At 47.6% G+C, this 10355-nt stretch overlaps 1 protein-coding gene across 1 annotated transcript in view; it reads left to right on the top strand.

Annotated features, from left to right (window-relative positions):
- Nucleotides 1–232: 232 nt before the first annotated feature.
- epas1b (endothelial PAS domain protein 1b) overlaps nt 233–10355 on the top strand; it is a 28351-nt gene continuing 18228 nt past the window's right edge. The window contains exons 1-2 of the mRNA XM_086092455.1: nt 233–623; nt 9039–9229. Coding sequence (XP_085948581.1) covers nt 598–623; nt 9039–9229 — 217 coding nt within the window. The 5' untranslated portion in view covers nt 233–597. The remainder of the gene's footprint in view (nt 624–9038; nt 9230–10355) is intronic.

The following is a 10355-nucleotide window of genomic DNA, read 5'->3' as shown; positions in this document are numbered from 1 at the left end:
GATGTAAAATAGTAAGCACGTGAGTCAGGGCTCCTCGGTATAGGAAAATATTTGCTAAAATACTTTGTGTAACTTTCTAAAATTAGAATCTGACCAAAACTTGTTGCATGAAAAACAGGCAAGTGCAGGTTTCCGGGGGCGGGGCCTGTTAGCTGGCGGGCGTTCCCGCCCTGTGACTTTCAGCCAATGAACCCCGAGGAGCCGCAACTCCACTGCCGGTCAGTCCGTCCGTCACGCGTCAGTCAGTCAGTCAGTCAGTTAGTCAGTCAGTCAGTCGCCGAGCGAGCAGAAGCCGTCAAGCGTCCGGACGTCAGCTTGCGTGTGTTTTTGGGGGTGACTTGTTTGCGGGCCTCCCGTGGATCTCCTTTTCGGGGAGAGGCTGTACAATCCTCGGCAGTGTTCTGAGACTGTACGGCCCTGGTTCCCCAAGCGACCAGCGACCCTCCGTCGTGTTGCTGGCCGACTCACCTTCACTCCTGAGCGGACTAAAGACGCGCAGCTTGCCGCCGACACGCACTTTTGTATTCTTGGAGCTTTTGTTTATTTTCAATTTTATTTTTTAATTGTCTTTATTTGAGATTTGTTGTCGGTGAAAAGATGACAGCCGACAAGGAGAAGAAGAGGTAAGATGACTTAAATGTGTATTTTTGAATGTCTTTCAAAGTTTTCACTTGTAAAAGTTGCCATCTTGCCTTATTTGCGTTCAGGTGCATTTGAAATGCGCACACGCGGAGGCGTAACGCAGAAAAGGGAAACTTTCAACTAAGACACAATAAAGTAAAAGTTGGTTTCAAAGGCCCCCCCGGCCACTTGATTAGGTACACCTGCCCAATCCATCCAATCCAAAATGTCGGACTTTACAATCTTTGTCATGACGTTTGCAAATACTAATGACGTAATCGATCTGTTGATCGTTTTTGTAGTTTGCAGCCGCATTGCATCAGGATTTACGTTTTGGACTTTATGTTATTTCATTCGAATCGAAATCTTGGCTCGCTCGCTTTTTGGTGCAGTTCTTGAAATGTATTACGAAATGAATGGATTTTATTTTATTTATTTTTTTATTCTGAGGCCAACTCTTAAAAAAAAGAAGAAGAAAAAAAAGAGCTTATAATGGGAAAAGTGTCTTGATAGCTTTGTTCATTTTAAATGTGATGTGCAATTTCTAATTGATAGAAATTCATTTAAACATGTTTTCATTGGTCGAATGAAAAAAGTTGCCAGGTTGATTTTAGTGATTTTAGGTGCCTACTAACCCTTTTGTTCAAAAAACGGAATGATTGAACCTTTTCATCAGTAAAAAGCATGTTGCATGTTTGAGCCTTTAAACGGTGACAACAAATGAGATGTTCAGCTGTCAAAAGCGTGCGTGCGTGCATGTTGAAAATGTTTTTTGGCAGGAAGAAAAGTGTGGATGTCGAACGCTCTCACCTGGCGAAAACAAAAATGAGATTTACACTTCAACTCGTAAAAGTCTGATGTGTTACACCAGCAGTGAAATGTTGCTTGTCCTGACAAACATGGGTGACTGTTGAGCCCTAAAAAAAAATATATATATATATATATATTCCTAGCAGGTGCGTGCGTGGCCCTTGATTGCAGTTGCAGCCAATCCACTCAAAGTGCCAAAGCGATAAGCGGAGTCAATGTTCAATTAGAAAAATAATAATAAATTGTTGTTTTTTGTGCAAGTGAGCATACGAGGAAGCTTCTATGTGGAATTGATATCTCTGATGTGCTTGGTTTTTGTTGTGGTTCAGTTTGTGATGAACACCAGAGGAGGACATCCATGACTTCATCATCTTCATCATCATCATCATTGACTTCATCCTGGTCTTTGTTGTCTCTTTTGAAGTTGTCATGTTCGTGTTTGCAGCCGGCTGACACCGAGCTGTGTGTGTGTGTGTGTGCGTGCAGGCTTGGGGGGGGGGGGGGGGGGTCTGTACAGAGCAGGTATTAAGCAGAAAACGCACACACAGTGGCGCCTCTGTGGCCTGCTCTTCCTCATCGCCGCCTTCAGCCATTTTGGAGAAGCTGCCGGCTGAGCGCGTGGCCGCGGAGAAAATGCGCGCTCGGCCGCTGACGTTCATCCGGCACGTCGGCGGACCCGATTGTTGTCGCGGTCCGGCGGGCCGGCTCGCTTGCGCTTGCAAAAAGCCAACGTTAGCGCTAGCGACGACGGCGTCCGCTTGAGTTTGTTGACCGGCTGTCTGCCGGGATGATGCCGAGCTACGGAAAATGTCGTCTGACCTTTCGAGTTGCTCCACGCGACGTAACGGGCCGGTCGCAGCGTTTGACCGGATGTCCTGCTTTAATGAGACGGTCCCGGTTTTTCAGTCTTGCGTCCCGAGTAATGGCCGATTTGGCCAGCCCTGTTTTCACGTCCTCCGCACTGGGAGGCGAACGCGCTAACCAGTCAGCCACGTGCCGCTGCGATTAAATTCATTATAAATATTTCCTGGTGAGAAATAATTGTATAGTGTCCCGTTATTTTAATTTTGAAAATCGGCTTACCAAATTTGTGTAGCGCAAAAAACACCACATTCTGTACGGAACGAGTGAATACAAATAGAACAGAAAGCTTTCATTGTCACTGGATGGTGCAGATGCAGGGGGGGGGGGGACCTAATTTGAGCTTGAAATTTTCATATGAGACCAACTTGAGCTGGATGTCCTCATTTGAAACCTTAACCCTTGTTTGAAAGTCTGTCTTGAAAACCCTAAGGTGGTTTTCGAAGCCCCACCGTGAAAGTGTAAGCCTCCCTTGAAACTCGGGTTTTCTTTGCCGCTGTCCCCACTGGTCTTCCTTGTGATGCGGTTCTGGTTCCTGTTTGCTGGTTGCCATCAGCTCCCCACGCGTCCGCTTCCTCCCGCCACCAAAATGGAAGCTCGGGCACCCGCCGTCCCTTCGCCTTGGCGGAGGTCCAGCCACGTTCTTTAGTAAACAGAAAAGAATTGAGAAGCGCAATCGGAAACCACCGAAATCTCCGATATTTCTTGTTGAGAAGCTGAAAATCAGACAATCGTAGGTTAAACGTGGTCAATCAGTCATCCAAATAGTTGTCGGTGAATTTGATCATCCATTAGCTGTCAATTAATCGATTAATTGTCGTACCTGTGAAAGCCACGTTTTGTTGGACTGGCATCAAAACGGTTGAAAACAAATGGTTTGTTTTTCTTCAAAGTCCAAAATCGGATCAATGAATCTGCAATAAACTTTAATGCAATTGGATCCATAATAATCAATAGAATAATCTATTCTACAAAGTATTGATCGTTGCAGTCCTAATAAGTCCCAACGAAAGGCCCAGATTGCAAACCGGATACATTTTGACACATCTTCATCATATTTTTGCGCATTTTGTTAGTGTCGCATATCAAATGTTAACGTTTAACGTTTCTACTTGACTCTCCCTCGCGCACACGCGCGTACACACACGCACGCGCGCGCACACGCTTCCTCTCAGCCTGACGTCATGTGACCTGTCATGTCAATTAGCGGCCGGCCCGGACCCAATAACAAGACGCGCTCAGTCGGCGTTGGAGGATGCGGTCATGTTTTTGGCGGAACATCTTGTTGCTGCGGTGACGTCAGCCGCCGCCGACCGGCGGGCGGCAACATTTCAACGCGCGCTCGCAATCAGGAAAGCAGACATGAAATGGGCGCCGCGGCAAAGGAAGCGGAAGACGTGAACCATCTCAAAGCGTTCAGCCGTTAGTCAACACATTTTCTGCATTTCTGCTTCTTCTCTTTGGATGTGATCGGACGAGCCTGATTTTTTTCTGATGACTTTCTTGCTCATTCGAATGATCAGGATGTTATCGGGCTTCCGCGGAGCTTGCTGATGAGCTGATCGAGTCGATCGGGTGTGTTGGAGAAGGGAAACGTGGCAAACATGCGACACTCCGGCCCTCGGGGAGCGGGATTGGCCACCCCTGAACACATAAAGACAATTGGGCCGGTTTTGTCCCAGTTGGGCTTCTTCCCAAACAAGGACGATAAATGCGAGACAAGCTTTTTGTCTTCCTTCTCGTCTGAGGCGCGTTGGTCCAAATCGTCGGATGTCAGGCTGACGATCTTAAATATTCAATATTCGATGCATTCCACATTTACGATCACAAATCTTGATGTGTAAAGTGGCAGAAATCAGTGAATTGGGACGAGAACAAAATGTCGCCGCTCAAAGACGTGCCTTGCCTGGCAAACGAGGAAGTCGTGGCAAACAAAATGTTGCTGGTTTTTGTCTGCCTTGAGCTTCACAGACGGCAAGAAAACATCTGGAATCTGAAAACGCTCCTGCCTGCGCTCCCTTTCGGCCATTGGCGCGTACTTGCAAGAGCCGGCTCGTCTTTGCGTGAGGTCACGTCATGTGATCACGTCAGGTGATCACGTCATGTGGTCACGTCATGCGATCACACCAAATTTCAGCTTCGGGACCGATATTGACATGATTGGAACACGTCGTGCTTACCTCCAGTTGCAACTAAACTGGAGAAAATGGCTTGTTTGTCAATTTGCCGCGATTCTTTTTCAATCAAACGCCGTCAACTCGAAGAACGGCGTTTTCACTCGTGTTTGTTTGTTTTTTCTTCGTGTTTTCACTCGTGTGTTGTCACGACGACGACGATGCTTTGAAGGGGAAAACATGTCTGCATGTTGCTGGATGAAGAATTCTGTTTGTGCATATGAGAAAATGCCCGAGTGAGTCGAGGGAAATTGAGATTGCGAGCGTGTGTTTGTGTATTTCCATGTGACTTCCTGTCCCGCCCTTCCGGCATCTCGTTTGGTATTCCGACTCGTCGTCTGGTTGGCAAATGCCACCTGTGCCCCCCCCCCCCACCCCGCCCCCTCCCAAGCCATCGCCTCTGTGCTCGTCTCAATCGGGCCGCCTGTGCCCACACTCGGTGTGGGCTTGTTTACGCGTGTGTGTTTGTGCGCGTGTGTGCGCGACCTTGTCTTGTCCCGTCATGGCCTATCGCAATCATCGGCAATCGCCGGCATCGTTCTTCCCCTGATTGAGCTCAATCTGGGGGCCCGGAGTGGGATGGCTGTTTGTCTGGCCGCGTGTGCGTGTTTCCAGAACACGGTGTTCCACAGGATCACAGATTAGCCAACGCTGTATTGTTGCTGTGTTTGTTTGTGCCGACCGGGCCCGCAAGTGCAGGAAGGCCGACTGTAAGCAAGGGAAAGTGCGTGTGTGCGTGTGCGCGTGCGCGTGCGCGCGATTCCTAATGCAAGGTAGCAAATGTGATGTTGATTTGTGTGCTTTCCACTCTGCTCACACTGCATGCAATCATTCCCAATTTGCATGCGTGTTCTTGTCAGATTGCTTTCTGGGTTTTTCCTTGCCCAAAATGAGGCAGAGGTGACATCATCCTGACTATGACGGGTGACTGCCGATACCAGTTATCGGAGCCAATACCGGTCTTATTTTACGGCGGTGACCTATACCATTGCTCCATGATCAGTTTTTTCCTTCGGCACATTCAAGTTTAAAAAAGAGAAAGCTGTTTTTTCTTCGTTTGTAGCTTGAGGTCTTTCCGGTGAACTGATGTTGATATAGCGCCTCTATAATGGCGCAACACTGCAACTGCAGGAAAATGCGTTGCCGCTAAGCTCGCTCAACACAGCTGGAGCGCTGTGTTGAGCGAGATCACCGGCTCAGGCTGGCGGTGGCCGCCTCTGAATTTTGTACACAGGAAAAACCCTGGCTTTCTTATGCGGTCATTCATGTTACAATTTCTTTTTTTTTTATGTAGTGGTTCACGTTAAGGCTGTGCAATTAATTGAAATTCAATTACAATTTCAATTATTACACTCCACAATTACAAAAATTGGTCACGTTTCATTTTTTCCATGTGTTTTTTTTTTTGTCAATCCTCGTTACATCTTTTTTGTTCACGTTACAATTTCTTTTCATATTACATTTTTGAATTTTGTCATTTACATGACAGATTTTGTAGTATAGTCATTCACATTAGAAAAACAGGTGAGACTTGTTTCCGGAAGTAAATCTGGCTGTTGTCAGCCTCAGCCAACACGTATTTGTGGATTTTATGCTAGCCCAGCCACCATTTTTTTTAACAAATCTTTTCATGTCATCTTTTTGCCACTGACAGTTTTCTGCTCCTTTGCCTGCCATTTCTTTTATTTTCATCCGATTCATGGATTCATTTGCATTCGTCGATTAGTACAATATATATTTTCAGCCCGACTCTCAATCTGTTTGCAACACTTTAAAATGGCCAACTTCCAAATAAAAGCCAAACAACAAATCATTGTTGTCATTCTATGTTTGCATTTTATTTTGGACTCGGCCCTGGCAGCGCGTTGACCTAATGGGTCGTGTTGAACGATGGCGGCGCGGTCCGACGGGGCTTGTTCTCATGTTGTGCCTGAAAAGATGCCACGCGACACATCTGGCATCTTCCACATCTGGCATCTTCCACATCTGAGGCAGAACGTCTCAAACTTCCTCCGGCCGACAAGCGCTCGCGTTAGCATCGTCACTCGGAATTGTGAATGTGACGTCTCGAAAGGTTACCGGCGGCACATTTTTCAAAAAAGTTGCTTTCGCAAACATTGCAGAGAAACAAGAACTTTTCACTGCTCTGAAGGGAAACAAATGAGCATGAAAAAGAAACTTTGTTTGTTCTGTTTTGTAAACAGCGCGCGATGTTCCACAGTTACGTCATGCTTTGGAGCACGGCGGCCATTTTGAATCCAAGGCACCGCTCGCCGACTTCGCTTCATTCTGGAATATAAAACAAGTGCGGCGACAATTTACACGCGCATTAGTTTCTCACACAAACCCAACGAGACCAACACAAACACACCTGCTGTGTTTTGGAGGTTGTGTTTCCTTTCGGTGCCTCTCGGCTTGTTATCACAACAGCAACGTGGTCACAAGAAGACCGCGTGTGTGTGTTTGAATGTAAAACACAGCCACACTTTGCTTGTATGTGAAAGGGCAACACAATGTTTCACTTGGCACGTTCACATGAAGGTTATGGCGCGTGCGTGCGTGCGTGCGTGATGACATAGAACTGAGAGTGTGAAAGTGCACGTGAACGTGCGCGTGTGTGTGTGTGTTGGTGATCAATACACTCGATCTCCTGTCGTCTCACACACGCGCACGTGTGGTCTGGCTTTGATGCAAGAGGAGAGCAGACGTCACGTAATTGTTTTCATCAGGTTTGGAGCGCGGCCGGTCGTCGTCTTCATTTTGATGTTCGCTAATCCGTGGCGCGGAAAAGACATCCAATTAGATGGCGAGGAAGACAAATGAGTGCCATGACGGCAGACATTTTGGCTGGCCGCGTTCCTTTTGATGTCCACACAGGAAAACATGTCAGCACGCCCGGCGGCCATGTTGGCGCGACTGGCTTCCTCTCTGCCAGCCGTGCCAACTTCTTGTGGCTTTTCAACACGTTTGCAAGCGTCTGGAGAAAATTGATGGCCTACCAGTGTGTGGCACGCACACTTTTGGTGGCCATCTTTGTAGTTCTTTAGTGATGGGACTATATGCAGGGGACAACACAAACGTAAACAAGCGCATGCTAACACACACACACACACACACACTAATCTGCTGTTTTGCCATATTTGTAGTCCTCGGGTGATAGGACTACAGTGGATTTGTTTGGTTCCCCTTAACACACATGCATGCCCTCCTGCAGTAAATTTCCTGCAGTAAACCTCATCCACTTTTTGTCAGACATAGTTGTAGTCCTGTAGAGTTCAAAAAAAAGTGCCACTAATTCACCCGTTATGCTGCTTTGGTCAGTTTTTGCTTTTTGTCGGCCATATTTGTAGTCCAGATGAGTAAAAATAAAAGTGCCACTAATTACCACGTTATTCTACTTAAGTCCGTTTTTGTCCATCTTTGCCATTTGTAATTGTGAAGCATACAAGGAATTTTGCCCCCCCCCCCCTCCCACCTGCTGTGCATTGCGCAACCAAACTCTATCAAACGTTGACATTTGGCTAAAGTCTCTTTGATTAAGCGTGCGTGTGCGCGGGTTGTCCGTCAAAGCAAGAGGACGCTGATTGCTTTGTCGATTTTGAATGTGCTTTTTTGTCACACAAATCGGAGATAACGTCGCTCAAAACTCATCTTGTTCCGTCTTCCGCTGATTGTTTTATTTGTGTGTGAGCTCAAGGATTGCGTAATGTCGCCTTGAAGTATTTTGCTCGGCGACTCTGAAAATGTCACAATGGAAACTCTTCAACTTGTTTGATCCTTTTTTTACCTCGTTCGTTAACGTGCCGTCTTCACATCGTACCCGTCTTAAACCAGGATATGTGGAACATTTCTTTTCATCTTCCACTCAATATCAACATAGCATTAGCATTCAAAAAATGTTCTGCGGTTAATCCATAACTTACCGTTTGTTGTTAAGGAAACGTTTTAGCTGGTCGGAGTCTAATGTTAAAGTAAGAGCTCGGCACCCCGAAACCGCAGATCCTAGAACTTAACTAGCACCTAATTTCACCTATCGCGAGTGGGTCGGGATCGTATCCCTGAGGTTTGCCTCACTTGCGAAATGGGAATCTTTTCACTCGTTGGCTGTGGTTGTACAGTACCGTTGGACCTTCGCCACCTGCTGGACTTCCAGACAGGAAGTGGGTGGCGAGCCCATCAGAAGATTGGGCTGCCACACCAGGAGCCTCGCTGCCGCCGCCCCAATTGTTTGGCATCCTGCAACACAATGGATGCGCACAATCAAAGGGTGGACACACACACGCACACACACACACGCGCGCACACACACACACACATCAATGTAGGTTAATGAGTGCAATCAGCAGACACAGACGCACTTGGTGGCACATTGGATCAAAAGTCAGGTTGATCTGTTCTCTGCCTTTTCCTGGACGTTATTGTGTCCTCTCCGTTGTGCGTTTCCTGATGTGTGTGTGTGTGTGTGTCTCCGAGGGTCCGTAGGTCCGGGAAGTCGCAATATTTACACGATTACACCAACAGGTTGGAAATCTGAGCAAATACTGACGCGTCGTCGTTGTTTATGTGTCGCAGGAGCAGCTCGGAGCGCCGCAAGGAGAAGTCTCGTGACGCCGCTCGCTGCCGCCGCAGTAAAGAAACGGAAGTGTTTTACGAGCTGGCGACGCAGCTTCCGCTGCCGCACAGCGTCAGCGCTCACCTGGACAAAGCCTCCATCATGAGGCTGGCCATCAGCTTCCTGCGCACGCGCCGACTCTTCGCCACAGGTACGCGCACGCGCACATGCGGGGAGGTCAAAGGTGAGCGTTAGTGTAGCTTGATTGAGCCTTGTGGACACGGATGGAGGCTGGAGGGGTTTGTGGGATGAGGAAGGGGAGGAGTCAGGTTGATGCTGCGCAGGTCGTTTCTGTTATGCCAACGGATGATGATGTGCAGTCGACAATAGCCGGAATACATGGAGACGTTTTAGTCATTCCGATGGAAGATCTCTGGTCACCTGTTTACGTGTGACGTGATCCGTTGCCATCTGCCGTTTAATCAGAGCAGCCGCGGGACGCACGGGCATCGATCACGTGATTTGTAAAGATGGAGTTTATTCGTCTTTAGCACCAGTAGTTGTGAGTGTGAACACTTTTATTGAAGCAACGTCTTGATAAAAACACGTTTCAAGTACTTCAAGACAAGTTCTCCCCTCGCAGACGAGCTCTGGGGAGACGCCGCCATTTTAGAAACGATGACGTCATGATGCATTTACGTCAAGACAGAGCACGCGACATGACGCTCGTTTGGATTGACGCGAGGAATATTCTGCCACCCGCGTGATTCCGAATGACATTCCATTCGGAATCGGCCTTTTCATTCCCACTGAGGTGTTTATATGGCGCGTTTTCGTTCCGTTTGGCCGCGAAAGTGCATGCGAGGCTACAGTGAGATGAGCGTCGCGATTAAAGCGAGATGTGAGGAAAGATTGGAGAGGAAGTGGAGGACTCTGCCCAGCGGCAGACGGCTGCTGGCATTACTGCAGCTAGCCATAACAGCCTCGCGGCGTGGCGCCAACAAGCTCGCGCACACGCACACACACGCGCGCACACACAAGTCAGGTTCTGATACAAAGTCAACCACTGGTTTTTCCTTCAGCATAATCATTCGCTCCCTACAAAAATGGCTGCAATTAGCCTTTAGCTTAGCATCGTTGGCCTGACTTGGAATCAGAGTTCAATTTGGCGTGTACTGCAACTTCCTGTACTTTTCATTTTTCTTATATGAATTGCTTTCTGGTTTCATCGGGTCGTCTAAACCGCCGATTGCCAAGGCACACATTTTAAGTTTGAAAAAAATCTCTCGGCGCTGCACCAAACAAAAAAATGTCAATTATTTATACTTTCTGCCTTT

Source organism: Leptonotus elevatus, chromosome 13 (assembly GCF_054856555.1).
Source record: "Leptonotus elevatus isolate MCC_2025b chromosome 13, RoL_Lele_1.0, whole genome shotgun sequence".
In the NCBI taxonomy this organism is placed as follows: Eukaryota; Metazoa; Chordata; class Actinopteri; order Syngnathiformes; family Syngnathidae; genus Leptonotus; species Leptonotus elevatus.
This window is presented reverse-complemented; position numbering and strand designations above follow the sequence as displayed.